The sequence below is a fragment of the Engraulis encrasicolus genome, chromosome 13 (assembly GCF_034702125.1).
Source record: "Engraulis encrasicolus isolate BLACKSEA-1 chromosome 13, IST_EnEncr_1.0, whole genome shotgun sequence".
NCBI classification, from domain to species: Eukaryota; Metazoa; Chordata; class Actinopteri; order Clupeiformes; family Engraulidae; genus Engraulis; species Engraulis encrasicolus.
In genome coordinates, this window is record NC_085869.1 from 30,270,711 (window position 1) to 30,287,875 (window position 17,165).

General features: G+C 44.4%; 1 protein-coding gene across 9 annotated transcripts in view; it reads right to left on the reverse strand.

Annotated features, from left to right (window-relative positions):
* The window catches only part of caska (calcium/calmodulin-dependent serine protein kinase a), a 266,554-nt gene that overhangs the window by 43,925 nt on the left and 205,464 nt on the right, over positions 1 to 17,165 (reverse strand). For 5 of the 9 annotated variants that reach the window (XM_063213655.1, XM_063213652.1, XM_063213658.1 and 2 more), the window contains exons 11-13: positions 12,306 to 12,427; positions 4,469 to 4,546; positions 570 to 614 (exon numbers count right to left, since the gene is read on the reverse strand). In XM_063213655.1, coding sequence (XP_063069725.1) covers positions 570 to 614; positions 4,469 to 4,546; positions 12,306 to 12,427 — 245 coding nt within the window. The remainder of the gene's footprint in view (positions 1 to 569; positions 615 to 4,468; positions 4,547 to 12,305; positions 12,428 to 17,165) is intronic. The other 4 variants (XM_063213653.1, XM_063213661.1, XM_063213660.1 and 1 more) reach the window with 1 other exon arrangement.

The following is a 17,165-nucleotide window of genomic DNA, read 5'->3' on the forward strand; positions in this document are numbered from 1 at the left end:
CTGCAGGCGCTTCACAGCTCACTGCTGAATGTGCGGCTGCAGGGCCATGCGAGAGCACCTCTGAGAAACGCAGACCTGCCTGCTGTTCCTGGAGGTTGCAAAGTCGCACTTCGAAAGAGAGAGAGAGAGAGAGAGAGAGAGAGAGAGAGAGAGAGAGAGAGAGAGAGAGAGAGAGAGAGAGAGAGAGAGAGAAAGAGAGAGAGAGAGAAAGTGGGAGAGAGAGGCAGGGACAGCATGGTCGCCCTTGTCAAAATAGATCACGGCCTCAGACAAGTCACACATACCTACGACTTTACACACACCGGGACGTAACATAGTAACCTACATTCAGGGTTACGTATACGCATAATTCTGCCTCGGCCATAACGACCTGTAAGGTTGTCCTCAAAAGTGGGGGAAACACACACAGATACTTTATTTAGCAGCAGTTGACAGAAAAAAAGTGAAGATGAGCGAGGTGGGGTATTCGTTTATGAGAAAAAATAAAAAAATTAAAAGTAAAAAAAAAGAAAAAAAAAACAATTAAAAAACTGAAATACAAACAGAAAGGCAAATGATGTGAAGCTTACACATTCCAGACGCGTCAAAGCCGTGCCAGCTTCGTCTTCAGGGGACTTCCAGACATAAGAGTACACAAGACAGGGGAGGGAGGGGGGGAGGGTTGAGGGTTACACATCACAACAGGCTGGGGTTTGAGTAACAAACACACACACACACACACACACGCACGCACAAAGAAAAACACACACATACACACCTGCTGTGTGCACACACTCGCATACACACACGCAAGACGTCAGGCCCCAGAGGTGAGAAGCAATGCAGGATGGGAAAAGAATTAGATGAAGAATGGTGTGCCATCACCACCACTACCACCATCACCATGTTTTTTTTCCCACATGCCTCGTTCAAGCCATGTAGTGGGTGAGGTCGGCGGCTAGGCATGAAGGGTTAGTGTAAGCTCTCTGTGTCTTTTTGTGTTAGGAGCGGCAATCGTTTGGAAAGACAGATTCCAGATTAGGAAAATAAAGAGGTACCTAATGTCAAGTAGTGGAGTCCCCGGCTTCAGTGAAAACCCCAACCATGTACTTCATCCACATCAGTGAAGTTTTATTGACTTATTTAAAAGTACTGTATACAGTCATGACTTCAACCATGGCTTCTGAACCAGGTGATTCATGGTAGGTACTGTACACAGGTAGATCAGACACAGTGTCTTCAAGTGTCTTCTGTGAAATCTTTTCAAGTTATGAGAGCCAAGTGCAAAAACAGGAGTGCATGGCAGGGTTTTCTTTGAACTTTCTGAAGCGGCTCACTCCACCACTTTGGTTTTTGTTAATTGTGAAATAAAACAAAACAAGTCTATAAAGAAGTGGTGGCGCCTGACATAATCTGTGGCGCAGAAGCAAAGTGGGTCGCGCACACACAAGCGAAGAAGAAGCCAAAAAAGATTTTCAGACGTGAAAATTTCCCCTCCAAAACTTTGACCGCCTTGAACTGTCGACGAGCAGAGCCACAACAAAAGGCCAATCATTAAACCAAGACGTGTCTGAGCTCCTTGAAACACACAAACACACACACACACACACACGCACAAGCGCACACACACACAGGACAGGGGTTGGTCACCCCCCTTTCACACTTTCCTTCTGTCTCTGAACACCATGGGCAGAAATCACACCCCAGTGTACTACTACTGTATATTGGAAACAAAACAAGCAACTCCATGTGTAGTGAACTATAGTGAACGTGTTGAACAAGGCCACGGAAGCTGACAGGGAGAGACAAATGGGTCGGAACAGCTCAGAAGGGGGTCACAGGGGCACTTTCAGATGACTTCGCCTGGGGCCCGGTCAAAGCTGTCAGTGGCCCTGGACATGGCCACGGTCTGCACATTCACCCCAATATTTACTAACACCTTCCTCTCACGTTGGTGCCACTTATACACAAGAATTAGCTATGGCTCAGTGGCTTAGCCACGGTAAGATCTGGCTTAGCACACTGACACCCACACACAACCAAAACGACTAAATAAAAGCTTGATATGATGGCAATCCTGATATGATTGTAATGGCTGGTGGTACATGTGCTTGTCTTCCACGAAAGACACTTTCACCAAGTGCTTATCATTTCACTGAATGCCACCCTACAGTGGGTGGCTGTCTGTCTGTCTGTCTAGGGCCTCAGAGAGTCACACAAACTATAACCACAAGCCTACACATCCGCTAAACACACAAAAAAATAAAAGACTGACTGACTTTTGACCAGAGTTTTTCAACAATGTAACAATGCGAGAGCAAGTCAATTCTAGACGTCTTGTGGTTACTAGGCAGATGTGCAAAAGGGGATAGAGGCGAGGAGTGGAGAGCAGAGCAGAGGAGAGGAGAGGTCTGACCTACATACAAGAAAACTGCATTCAGTGAGATGACAAGGAGGTTTAAATTCTGCTGATGGTCCGTGGAGTGTGGAGTCCACTGTACTCGCTGACAGGCCATGGTAGGGCTGTATAACTGACTGTTTTTTTTCCCTGCCCTTGCCCACACAGCTGTGTTTTTCCACATGCTCCCTATTAATGCTTTTAATTGGTCTCCAGGACCTGACACAAGAAATGTCACCAAGCCCAACAAAAAAAGAAAGAAATTAAACAAAAAAGACACTTAAACACTTCAAGTCTTGAATTCAAACAGGCGACATACGCACATTAAAAGAAAAAAGAAAAAAATCACACAGACTCATGCTCTCGACACGTGCTTATAGGCGACCATGAGGAAAACAGGCGTGTGCTCGCACAAAAAGGAGGAGACGGCCAGATGTGTGGGGGAACAGAAGAGTCGAATAGGGGGGATTTCCAACACACCACGGACAAAGAGAATAACTCAATCAAGAGAAAAGGGCACCAAAACAAAGATACTACAAACCGCCCGGCTGTTAAAGCACAGTGCTCCCGTTTGACAGGCCAAGAAAAAAAAGAAAAAAAAACCAAAGCTGGCCAATAAATTGCTGCAACATGCAAACTTGTTAACTGCAAACCAGCCGCAACAGGGCAACAGCCTTAACAGGCGCAAAGTGAATGAGAACTCCAGCGATGTGAGTAGTTGAGACACAAACCATAAAGGGCACCTTATAAAAGTCCATAGTGGCAAAGCAGCTTGGCAACTTGGCAATAAGATCACACTTAAGAATTATACTGGACTGGCTCTCAGGCTTAGCAACAATCGACTGGTCGAAGCACCTCAACCAACGACTGACCATCTGGTAGTCATTACATACATCAGACGCAAAAAACTGCCACGCAGTTGCCAGTACAGTGTGGGTCACTGTATTAAACTCTGGGTACAGGGCCAAAAAGAACTAAAAAAAAGAAAGAAAGAAAAAAAAAATCACAGGTGATTCAGTCCTCAGCTTTCAGAAAAACACTGACATAATTTCCTTTGGTATGTTTTCCTATACCCCGCCAGAGCCGTTTGGACAAGATTGAATTGGAGGATGGCAAATTGAATGAAACGCGCTAACAATAGCCCGAGCAACAGATGTGAAGGTGTGAGAAGGCTGCCAAGATGCTAATGATGCCCCGCTGCTAGTGTGTTAGCATGGCCCACAACAATACAACTCATTAGGTTAAAAGAGAAAGAGATGAGGTTAATATAGCCAAAAGCTGAGAGGTGCCCTGCGACAGAAAACGCTTGTGGCCGGGAGGACAGAGATGGCTCACTAAAAATACAGTTATTGCACAAGATCAGCTACTCACTATAATTAATATATGAAAAACACTAAGACATAAGTTACACATTAAGTATTAGCATTGGGTAAATACAAGAGGGCACCTTAAAATAACCTGCCTTCATATTGTACGGTAGACTACTCGTCAGTGTTATGTGCTACTAATACATGAGTTTGAAAGGTCAAACTAAGTACTTGATACGTGTAGAAAATCAATGGATTCTTTGTCTCTGACAAATAATGAAAGAAATGATATGTCTTGCATAGCCTCACATCCAAAGGTTACACTACTTTATTCTAAAGGGATGCTAACGAACAACTAACGTCTAACACAAAAAATATAGAATTTAGATTTCTGACTTGTAATTTAATCTTTGCAGAGTGTAAAATTAAGAGCAACAGATGTTACTCCTGCTAGCTGACGTGTCCCTGACTTTGAATCTGCAGATCAGGGTCGTAAATCCAAATCTAGCCATGCCATAACCTGTGCTGGGCTGATCTGAGGTCAGCTGTGTATGTCTATGATGGTTTACGGGGCTGTACTGGCCAGATGCCATTATTGTTTCAAGCAACTAACCTGGACCTGTTACTCGCCAGCATCAATGCTAACCAGTTAGCCTGGCAACTTATTTGGCTGTCTATGGGAAATTGCATCGCAACCTACCACGTCACTAACTCAGTTAGCAATGACGCTGTGGAGAAACAGGGTTGTGGTTGCCCACCTGAAACCCAGTTTGAGATCGCTCACCTCTTTGGCTCTCTGGACTGCGTCACTCGGTGGGTTCCTGATCTGTGGAGATGACTTGGTGTTGATTTTGTCGTACAGCTGAAAGAGACAAGACAGAGAGGAGGGTTGTCATTACAGCGTGTCTAGCAAATGGGTGATGGCATCTCATACCGAGATCCTATTCATTGGGTTTAACAGAAGTCACACAGAAGTCAATATACAGAAGCAATGGCAATTTCTTTATGTGCAACTATATTCAAATGTGTTAATTTAGGGTTAATTTAACAAGAAAAAAAGAGATACTGAATGAGAAGAAATACGTTTTCTCCTGGACTCTGATGAAGATGATTGTCAGAACACATCAGTAGTAGTCAATAGTCTAAAGCACTGTAAATAAATAAATAAATAAATAAATGCGCAAATAAATGAGTCATAGCCTAACTAAAATGTACACTCATTGAAAAAAAGAGAGCCAAAACGAATATTTTGTTACAGCTACAGCGACAGTATAACCTCCTGCTTTGACTGTTATTAGCCACAACAAATGCATCTTTCTAGTCCAGGGGAATAGCACAGCACATGACAGGGACATGTCCCTGGAGCCTGGCATGAGAAGAACATCCTCACAGCCAAACAGAGACATATTAATAAATGACACAACGCAGCAAAGCACTTAGGTTTAGACATAACGGTTTGAGAAACTGCTTTCTCTGAGCTGTGCAATGAACACTATAAATCTGCAGTGAACTGTAGCAATAACCGTCAGCTAAATCTACAAAAGGAAGTGCAAAGTTTTGCAAATAAATTATCTCAGGAAGCTATCAGTGTAATTTCCACATGTACTTCATCACCAGAAATGTTTTTTTGTAGGTGATTAGGTTAAGCAAAGGATTCTGCAATTGGTGAAATATAAAAAAAAATTCCATAAATAACTGCCATGGAGAAGTTTACTTGACAGAAAAGCAAAAAAGGCTGGCCACACACAGACATACACACACACATGCATGCACGAACACAAACACAAACACAAACAGACACAGACACAGACACAGACACAGACACAGACACGCATACACAGCTACATTCAATAGTTCAGACATGCAAATCTACTTCTGAAATGAGAGTCTGTACTTTATAGCTTTTGTTGCTTCATGTTCTGTGAACCTGACAGCTGCACCCAGTGACAAACCTGCAGCTCTTACCTACACCTTCTCAGAACACACTTCAGGGACTTTCCCCACAATGCTGTGGCTATTGGTTCTCAGTGTTCCTGAGAAGAGCATAGGCTAGTGGTTCCCAAACGACTGGGTGTCGCAGAGATACTGCAGGGGGATCGAAGATAACAGTTCTCACTTGTAACAGTACTCACTTATAAGGTCAATACGCTTTTCCTTTGAATAAAACATTTTCATTCAGCAATACTAACTGACATATAATGATTTGCATTTGAAATATAAGGGGGTGGCAGTAGCAAAAAATATTCTTAGGTGTAACAGGGGGTCCCGGCAGAAAAAGTTTGGGAACCACTAGCATGGGCTATGTCATAATACAGTCAAGTTAAGTCAAGTACTCTGTCGCCATCACTGGCGGAAAAAAGCACAGAACCACAATGTGGTCAAGCGTCACAATGACTTCACTTTTGCATAAAGGCACGAATTTCCCGACCAAAACCTGTTGAATGTCAAGCATGACACGAGACGAGAGCTCATGACAGACCATAAGGCGGTAAACAGACTAACCTTTTGAAGTCAACAAAAGCTAATAAGACCTCCACGTCAATGACACTCAAGCAAGAGAGAGAGAGAGAAAGACAGAGCAGAGTTTTCAGCGTTAGCATGACTCATGGCAAGCCACTGAGGTTCGTCAAGGAAGACCACAAGTTAAAGGGGTACAGGAGGAGCTCATCTACGGTACAAAAGTTAAGAGGACAAAAACATCAGCAGAGCAAAGTGACGGCACGGCAGTCTGACTGACATTTAAGGTATGAAGTAGGGCGACAGACCAAAAGCACAAATCAAACGTCATCACTTGAACTATAGGTGGACAAAAAAAGTCCCTCAGAAAGATTTCAACCGCCATCTGCGGCTCACAAAATCTGCAATTCAGATGAATTCCACGGCTAGCAAGAAAAGCCAGTCAAACTCAAACAACAATGACAGAAGATGGAGGAAAAATCGCTGTGGCAGCACTCACCGGCTAGCTTCCCCACCTCTCTCTGCTGCCAAACTCTACTTGAGACTTTCTTGCAGCCAAGACCAAATGCCGCTCCAACGCCAACATCCACAACTGGCTATATCCTTAGAGGCTACAGTCAGGGAGACGTGGTGTGTGTGGTGTCTATGCGTGTCTGCCTGCTTGCCTGCCTGTGTATTTGTTTGCATGTGCGAGTGTTTTTGCGGCGATGGAGAGAGAGTGGCATAAAATAATGTCTCTTTAACGTCTGGACAAGCAGTAAGAGATGGACAGATAGGGCCGTAGCCACAACACTAGAGGGGGTGGGGGGCTGTGTGTGTGTGTGTGTGTGTGTGTGTGTGTGTGTGTGTGTGTGTGTGTGTGTGTGTGTGTGTGTGTGTGTGTGTGTGTGTGTGTGTGTGTGTGTGTGTGTGTGTGTGTGTGTGTGTTTGGGTGGGTTGGCATGCCACAATAGCATCCATTGTTTGGTCTCCCCGTGTAGGGCACGAGGGTCTTTTATTTACAATGGGCCAATGGGTCTTGCATTCACAGCCTCCCAGTGGCAGAGTAAGTGAGTCAGTCAGTCAGTCAGTCAGTCAGTCAGTCAGTCAGTCAGTCAGTCAGTCAGTCAGTCAGTCAGTCAGTCAGTCAGGCCCCATGCAGCATGCAGTGGTGTCGTGGAGGAGGAGGAGGAGGAGGAGGGGTTACTGTTGCTGTTGGAGACTCCTCCAGCTCCATACATACACACAACCACAGTTGGCCCTGTTGGTACTGTTGGTTCACTGTGACAAAAGTTGACAAAAGCACCCCTTCCACGCCACCAACAACACAAAATATCCAAAGATTTCTGCGTATAAAACTAAGCCCACACTCCATACATTGTTTCTGCAGCTGTGGTCGTTCACATATGACGACCACAAAAGCTTGGAGATGGATAATGTGTGCCGAGTTGGAGCTGCTGGTGGCGATTGCACGTGCCCAAACAATTACTCCCTTTCACGGCCCCCCTCTCTGACTGGCCACATACTTTATGGACTGCTAGAACGTGTCCTAATACTCCACTAAGTGCCCGCCACACACAGCCCTCATGGGTGAAACTGTTTACATTGTGATTTGGTGGCGCAAGTGGAACACTGAAACCTATTATCCCACAGCACTGCTCTGTCTGTCCGTCTTTTTTTTCTTTCGGAAAACAAGTCGCACATGATTCGGTCAAGTGAACACAGGGTTGTTTGCAGATATAATTCACTTGCTTCAAGCATCTCACTATGTAAGAGGTTGACGTAAGGCAATTTGACTTTTGTAAAATTAAGTCTTCTTGCTGCGGTTAATATGTCAGAGTGCCAGGAAGTGAGAAAGCTTAATGAGCAAGAGCAATAACAAGCCTCCGTTAAAAATACTAGCTCATTTCTTTACAATGTATTATTCGTTTACAGTATTTCTTCTCACTGTCCCAGTCGAGAAAATACTTCTCCAGCGCTCTCCCCATATTCCACTTACTGCGCTTCGTGGAAAAGATGAAACCACAATAAAAATGGCAGGACATTTAGAACGCTGTGGTTTAACACACACAGAGGAGGATCAAAGTCAACCATCACAGATATATTCACGATAAGGAGTGTGGTTTAATTTAGACTATACCATAAAATGGGTGTAAATAGGGGGTTAGCCTTGCCATCACTGCTCATCACATTCACTATCCACCCACTGATCTGGAAACAGATAATTTGAAGTGAAAGGTGAAGTGAATGAATTTAAGCATATGATGAGCCAATTTCATCTTCACATCGTTTCCCTTTCCAAAGGTGATGGCCCTTTCCACTTTCTGGAACCTCGGAAACTAAAGGAGTGAATCCAGAAGACTTCTGCCAAAACACAAAGGATTTTGTTTTTTATTTCACTGAACATCCTGAAATAATTCTGAGCCCAGCCAGAGATTCTTCATTGACGATTTACTGAATACTTTTTTATGCCAAGTTGTAAACTTGTGTGTGTGACAATGTGTCGTCTTAGTTTGGTCAAACCGGCAAATTGGGCAACTGAGTCTAAGCAGTTCTTGGTCATCAAAAATCAGGGTGCGTGACCCAACTCACTTCCCCATTTTACAGTGAAAGAAACAAGGTACCCTGGAATGACAGTGGGGGTTTAAAAAAAGACACACGTTCCACCGATGCCGTCTTTCCAGAGAGCTTCAATAGCGTTGCGTTTTCCGTGTGATCATCCAGCGAGGGGTGGTGTGGTTAGGGATCCTGGAGTTTTTCCTGGAAGCGTGGGAACCCTGCCTGTCTGTCTGTCTGCCTGTCTGTCTGCCTGTCTGCCTGCCTGCCTGCCTGCCTGCCTCATGACTAGCCTGAGGAGGCACACGCAGCTGAGCATACGAGACATCTTCATGTCTCCCACTCATAGACACACGCACGCACGCACAGACACGAGCATAGACGCACGCACACACACACACACACACACACACACACACACACACACACACACACACACACACACACACACACACACACACACACACACACACACACACACACACACACACACACAAACACACACACACACACACACACGCACACACACGCACACACACGCACACACACACACACACAGACAGTGAACACGCACTCACAGCACAAATACACTCACAAACACACAACCTCATTCAAACAAAATTCACTAAGACATACGCGCAGGGAATTTCAGAGCCAACACACACAGATTTGATTGCCAGCTGAGGTATGTGGAAACACAGGGAGTTACACAGTCATCTTCACAAACACACACAAACACACACACACACACATGCACGCATACATGCCTGCACACACACACACACACGCACACAAATGCACCCACACGCGTACGCACGCACGCACGCACACAAATACAAATAACAAACACACACAAATACACCCACACACGTACGCACGCACGCACGCACACACGCACACACACACACACACAAATGCAACCACAAATGTACCCATCCACCCACACGCTCATACAGTTACATTTGCACACACACTGTTCACACTTTAGCAAGAAAAGCAAAAACCTAGCCGCAACGCGCCTACGGAAGAATGTGACTCTAATGTGGCATCTACCATGTGGTCCCAGCATAGGGCCAACACGTGTGTGTGTGTGCGTGCGTGCGTGCGAAAAGGCGGGAGACACGGAGTAGACATGCTGTCTCCTCTGACCGCCCTCTCAACCTCTGCAACTCTCTGACTCATGACCCCTTTGGCAGCCAGCCTATCCCGATAAGGCAGGAGAAGCAAGACTCCACCAGACTGGCCACAGTATATGAATGAATTGGGGAGAGAACCCTTTTTGTGGTGTAGTGCTAAGAATAAAAAATAAAAGTGGGCGGCCTTCGCTGTGGCTCAAATGGCGAAGGCACTGTGCTGTTACGCCGGGGACCCGGGTTTAATTCCAGCCCAAGGTCATTACCCAAACCTTCACTATTGTTCTTTTCCCATTCACTTCCTGTCACACTCTCAAATTGTCTTGTCTAAATACAGTTTGAGATTTTACCAAGTTGTATTAAAATCTCAGTCCATAAAGTCAGTCCATTCCCAAAGTGATTTCATGTGAAAAGATCAATATGCTTAATCACAGATACCTCCTCATTTAACAAGTGGGGCAATACATTTTTCAGTTTTCTCTTAACAAATAAAATAAATCACTGAAAAACATTATTATATGTTTACTTGGGTTATTCTTGTTTGTTGCTTGGTGATCTGTGTGAAAAGTGTGACAATTATCCAATAAAAAAATCAGTAAGGAGGCAAATACTTTCACATAGCACTGCATACATGTTCCCGAACGGATTAAGGATACATAAAGTGGGGGGGACTACACTTGTGTAGAGGATGAGTGATCATAAAAAGCTTACAAATGCTTTGCAGTGATTTTGAAATTAATCTACAAAAGCTGATTGAATTGTTGCTGATTTGTTGCTACCGATTTGTAATTTTAAAGTAAAGCGAGAAAAGAGAGGATGGCTAAGGTACCGCTAGAGAAATAAATGATTCCATATGGTTTCCATGAACGTTCACACTCCAATGAGGTGCAACTGGAACAATTTTGGGATTTGGCTTATTATTGGACTTGAACGGGACAATGTGTGCAGTGGTGAAAAAAGATGGATAGGTTTTCCCACAAAGACAGTGCAGGAACTACACACTACAAACCCATATTGTTTTACCCTTTTTATTCTCATATTATACTGTTATTATATTTTACATAATTCTCTTTTTAATGCCATCCCTTTATTATATCCTATCTGTCTCCTTTTTCTGTTCTCATCTACAGTGTATTTTTGCCTTTATTTCCACGCCGTGTATTGAACTGCTGCTCTGTATGCACAAAACAAATGAAAATGCAATATGCGCAATACAAATAAACTCGTCTTGCCTTGCGTAACATACACCACTAATTCCCCTGCAAAGGGAGACGAGAGCTGAGAGCGAGAGCAGAGAATGCAATTTAACTTTCCACTTCTTCTTTCCCTTCCTCCCTCGCTCGTCTCCTCCCGTGTCTGGGGTTGAGCGAGATGACTGCGGACTCGCTTGTGGCTGCAGACGTTTGCCGGTTGTAAACACAGCCACACTTAACCACACACGCACATGCCCCTCAAAACAACACAACAAAACATTACGAGGCACTTTCTATTGCAGGCGCCGCAAAGTGCCCTCTCTGGTGCGCTGGCTCTGCTGGAGTGGCCAACCACGGCACACAACAATGCAGCAGATGAGTTCATTTCTACGGCAACACAGCCGATGAGTTCATTTCTACAGCAACACAGACGATGAGTTCATTTCTACAACAACACAGACGATGAGTTCATTTCTACAACAACACAGACGATGAGTTCATTTCTACAACAACACAGGCAATGAGTTCATTTCTACAGAAACACAGCCGATGAGTTCATTTCTACAGCAACACAGCCGATGAGTAAATTTCTACAGCAACACAGACGATGAGTTCATTTCTACAGCAACACAGGCGATGAGTTCATTTCTACAGCAACACAGCCGATGAGTAAATTTCTACAGCAACACAGACGATGAGTTCATTTCTACAGCAACACAGGCGATGAGTTCATTTCTACTTCAAAGACAAGAGGGACAGCACATGCCCATAGACAGTCACTTATAAGACCAACAACAAACCCATACAAGAAAGTACACACACATACATACACACGTATGGAACGCACACACCCATACGCTCCCACAGACACGCATATTCGCACGCGCGCGCACACACATCCTTTCACTCAATCACATATTCTCACACACACACAACAGTTAATGCATACAAAACAGACACAACACACTAGGATGGATGCGGCTCAGTAAGAAAAGCAAAATGTGGCTGCAGTCCCGGTGCCTTTTTCCCCATTATATCTCTTCAAGAATGTGACTAATGTGGCATCATACACGGCCTCATTGAAGGGCCAACGCTTGTGTGTTGTGTTGCGGTGTGTGTGTGTGTGTGTGTGTGTGTGTGTGTGTGTGTGTGTGTGTGTGTGTGTGTGTGTGTGTGTGTGTGTGTGTGTGTGTGTGTGTGTGTGTGTGTGTGTGTGTGTGTGTGTGTGTGTGTGTGTGTGTGTGTGTGAGTGAGTGAGAGACTTAGGGCTCAAATCCAGTAGAGAGTGTGTGTGTGTACTCACATCCAGTAGTGTGTGTAGGTGCTGGTCCTGGAAGACGCTGTGTAGGAAGTCCAGGTCTTTCTCACTGCAGTCCGTCAGGGCGTGGATCTCCTCCAGACTGTCCAGCACCTGGGACACGGCTCCTGAGAGATGCAGCACGCACGCACGCAAACACACACGCAAACACACACGCAAACACACACGCACACACACACACACACACACGCGCACACGCACACACACACACACACACACACACACACACACACACACACACACACACACACACACACACACACACACAATACAACACAACACAACACACGCAAATGCAAACGCGCACACGCACGCACACACACACACACACACACACACACACACACACACACACACACACACACACACACACACACACACACACACACACACACACACACACACACACACACACACACACACACACGCACACACGCACACACGCACGAGCACACGCACGCATGAGCACACACAGCACACACACAGACATGAACATAGATGTTAGAATTTTAATTCAACAATGATCCAAATTGAAACTTCCAGGTACAGAGAGACATACAAAAATGAAAACGAGGAAAGGACAACTAAAAAAAAGAAAAAAAGGAAAAGGTTTACATGCAGACAAAAGGACAGATGAAAAAACATTACGAGACGGACAGACAGACTAACACACAAAACCGCATAAAGGAGGAAATGTGCGCACTGTGCACAAACACACAGGTTCATGGTAAATATATAAGCTCAAGAGGAAACAATCACACACATGCAAACAGGAAACAGAGAGGTGTCAATGACTGAACTGAACTCCAAAAAGGTGCCATCATTATATCTCCAATAATGACCACAAATATCACTCGCATTCAAGCTCATGAAGAATGGAAGAGAGCGTCACAAAATGTGAAAAAAGTGAAGCCATGTAATGTCTTCTTCTGCTGAAGGCCTTGTAAGGAAAGGAAGCGGAGGAAGGCAAGGTCAGGTGCAGCTTGACCTGCGCAATATCTGATTTTTTTTTTTTGCACTGACTCTCTCATGGAGAGAGAGAGAGGATATGACCTTGTCAGGGATGGGGTGACTGACTCCAGGAGAGGGATAGAAGAGAGAGGAGTGGTGGGGATAGATGAGAGGAGAGGAGAGATGAGTAGAGCCAGATAGGAGAGGAGAGGAGCCGAAGAAGGGTTTGCACTGACAAGGAATAATAAAAAAAGGGGTTGGTTGGTGGGTGGTAGGGATGTCTGGTGGTTGGGGTGGCGATGTTCAAGGGGGGTGTTCAAGGGGGGAGGACATTGAGATACGTACTCTCTGCCGCAAGTAGTCCTGCTCATTGGGGAGGGCAGCATTAGGGCAAACCACACAACAAAACCAGTTATCAAATTAGATGAAGAGAAGAACTCAGACAAATCAAAAGACAGTAAGCCAACACACTAGGTTACACTGGGTGTTTTGTCAAAGCAAATTAAGAAATAAGTACAGCACAGAAATAATGTTTTTAAAAATGTTAATAATTATTCTATGAAAAGAGATAAAAGGTTATTTCATGCAAACAAATTAACATAGAAAAATACCTCTACTGTGCAGGAGGAATCGAATCAGGGGACATACCAAAATGACTCAACGAAAAAATGACTGCATCATGCGCTTCTACGCAAAATCATTTTTGATGCAAAGGAAAAAACTCAAATGTCAGCTATTGACGTCATCACACTCTCAGAAAAAAAATGTTGAGTCTGCATTGAAGAAGACATCTGAGAAAGTATAGAAGATGACTCAGATCGCTAGCAGATGGGTTTTAGCAGTTAGCACTTACAAAAGAAAGAAGAAGGAAGCCTGAGAAGAGAAAAACTAAGTAGACTACAAGAAAAACAGGAAGAGACGGAGCAGGAGGGACAGACAGACTGTTGCTTCATCCGACTGGCTGAGGTCCTCGCCACACCATGTGATTGAAAGTGGCCTCTGTTAGGCAAAGAGACCATTTTTTTAAAAGGCTGATTAAATGGCAACTATTTTCAAGAAAAAGGGAAGCTCCAGAGAGAAGATGAATGAAAGAAAAGTAAAAGCCCATTCAACAGTCATTCTTTTTGCAGGTATTTTATTTCAACATGCATTGCTCTTGCAGCATTCATGGCAGTAGAGATACTACGAGAGATAATTTGATCCAGAGGCTAATAGAGGAAAATGAGGCATTTGGACAGCAGGGCAGTACCTAATGGTACTATGGAGTTGGCCTTGAGATGAAAAGACCATTTAGGCATGGGGCAGCTGTGTCCTAATGGTCAGGTGTTGGTCTTGAGATGAAAATACCACAGCCTTGAATCCGATGTTCCTCTCCTCGTGTTAAATGTTATTAATCCCATGTTGCTGCAGGGGGACTTAACCTGTAGCTAAATAACTGGTCAGTTGCTCTGGAGAGGAGCATCTGTTGGAGTGCAATATAAGGCAACGTCACATGCACTGAGAGCAGCAACCAATAAATCCTTCGCAACTGTGAGCAAGCTGCAGAAATTAAACCACAAAGAAGTTCCAGTGCACTTTTTCTGAGAGTGCTTGATTGTCGCTTGAGAACATCAGGCCCCGCGCGGTCACATCCTGTACCATGCTGACTCACTGTGTTTGCAGCATCTCCTGACTCACCCCACACTCACCTAGCAGCTGACTACACTCAGCACAGGACAGCCAGGGCTTTCAACCCACCGTAACACCAGAGATTCTTTAAGTATATAGAGATATGCCAAAATAATAGGTTGCTATGGACACCTAATGTGACCAGGTTCCGGTCTGCCTAAAAGGGCGTGTCATAATGCTCCTAGCATTGAATAGAACAGTCCTTAGGTCTGTCTAGGTCTGCCTAAAGGGGGATTCCCCCCCGCCCCCCCCCTTGCAATAATAGAACCCGGAAACAATGGACCAATGGAACCCCTCTCTCTCTACTCTCTCTGGTAACACACTCTACAGGACTTTTAATTGGCAGGATTCTATGAAGGCTTCTAAAATGCACAAGGGTCAGTGATGTTTCAGCTGTAGCACACGTCAGGGCGGCGCAACGACAGACAGTGGCCCTATTGTATGGATTTCTGTTTGATGGTTTGCTTGTTTTCAGTGGACCATCTCAGAAGCATATTCATCGCAGCAAATCAACCCCCTATTACTAATTAATTTATGGGTATTAGATGCCGTTGTGCCACCTGATGTCTAAGCCCAAATACAGTCTTTGACCCATGAACATGTTTGGAAAAAATATCTGTTTATTCATACTCATGTATGAGTCATACTGTATAGCTACTCCTCAAGCCCTACAGTAATAATAACATAATCCGCTGAGTAAGTCAGACAACACAAGGAAGGAAAACACACACACACACACACACACACACACACACACACACACACACACACACACACACACACACACACACACACACACACACACACACACACACACACACACACACACACACACACACACACACACACACACACACACACACACACACACACACACACACACACACAGGGCCGGTTTTTAGCATAGGCCGGCTAGGCGGTCGCCTAGAGCGCCATGTGAAGAAGGAGCGCCGAAATGGCGCTCTCCTATGCGTAATTTTGCGATATGAAGTTTTTTTATGAAGTCGCAATCAACAAAGAGTGGCGAAAGCGCTCCTCACGGCAAAGCGCCCCTCAGCCAATAGTAATATCTCTTCCAACTGTCTCTGGGAAGTCTGTGAACCAATAAACAGACAGTTCTGAGAAAGGGGGCGGGACGAGTGACAGCGTTCGATCTATTTTGAATTTGGAGACCAACTCGAGAGACAGAGGGGGCAAGCGCAAACAGTAGTGCTGCTCTGCTGGATGGAGATTATTATGTTCTCATTAAACCACTCATTGCATGATGCAGGAGTTTCAGAGGGTGTTTTGGAACTATGTGATTTAATCAGCAACCGTTTGTGATTATGGAAAGCCTAATAGTTATGAGGTTACTATTTGGAATTAGAGAGAAAAGGAGCTTTGTTTTTGATCAGAGAAATCGCTAGTTAGCATGCTAACATTAGCCAAGTATGCCAAGCAATGAAATCCAGTAAAGTAGCTGTTAGTAGCCTACTCACTACTCACTAACACCCACCTGATATCATAATACTTGCTTAGGTTGACAAGCAATGTAAAGTAAGACTGGTGCAATGTTTAAAACAATTTTAGCTGCCATATCTCCTTCCATCCACATGAATTACCTGCTTGTTGTAAGCTTAAAAAAACATTAATTTCCAGACCAGAATGACATAGCCTATATTAATCATGTAACAGAACCATGCACAGCAGACAAGTGAGGCTATTTACTATATTTTGTATATAATGAAATTCAATAGCGTGACAGCTCTTCTCCCTTTCTCTCACCCTGTCCCTCCAAACACATAGATAGCCCTTCTCATTCTCCTACTCACAAATGCACCACTATTTCCAGTCCAGAAATGAAATTGGTTTGGAAGACAGCACAAATGTGTAGCTTATTAAAATTGTTATGCTGCCATGCTTTGTGATGCTGTAGATAGTGTAGATCAATGCAGACCTCCTTGGTAGGCTTATTGTCTACACATGCATTTTACATGCAAATGTACTGTATCACTCTCCTGGCATTTCAATTTCACGTTACAATTCAAACACATTGATAACCTCCCTCTCATCTGGGGTTGGGGGCCCCACCACCATCACATCCAACACACCACACAGTGAAGCTACTTTCATGCGACTCAATCTGATGTGTTGGTCGCCTGTCAAAAAGAACCACAAATCCATTTGATGAAAAACAGTTATTGTTCTTGATGCTATTTAGTTAAGCTTACTAAGGATATTAGTCTT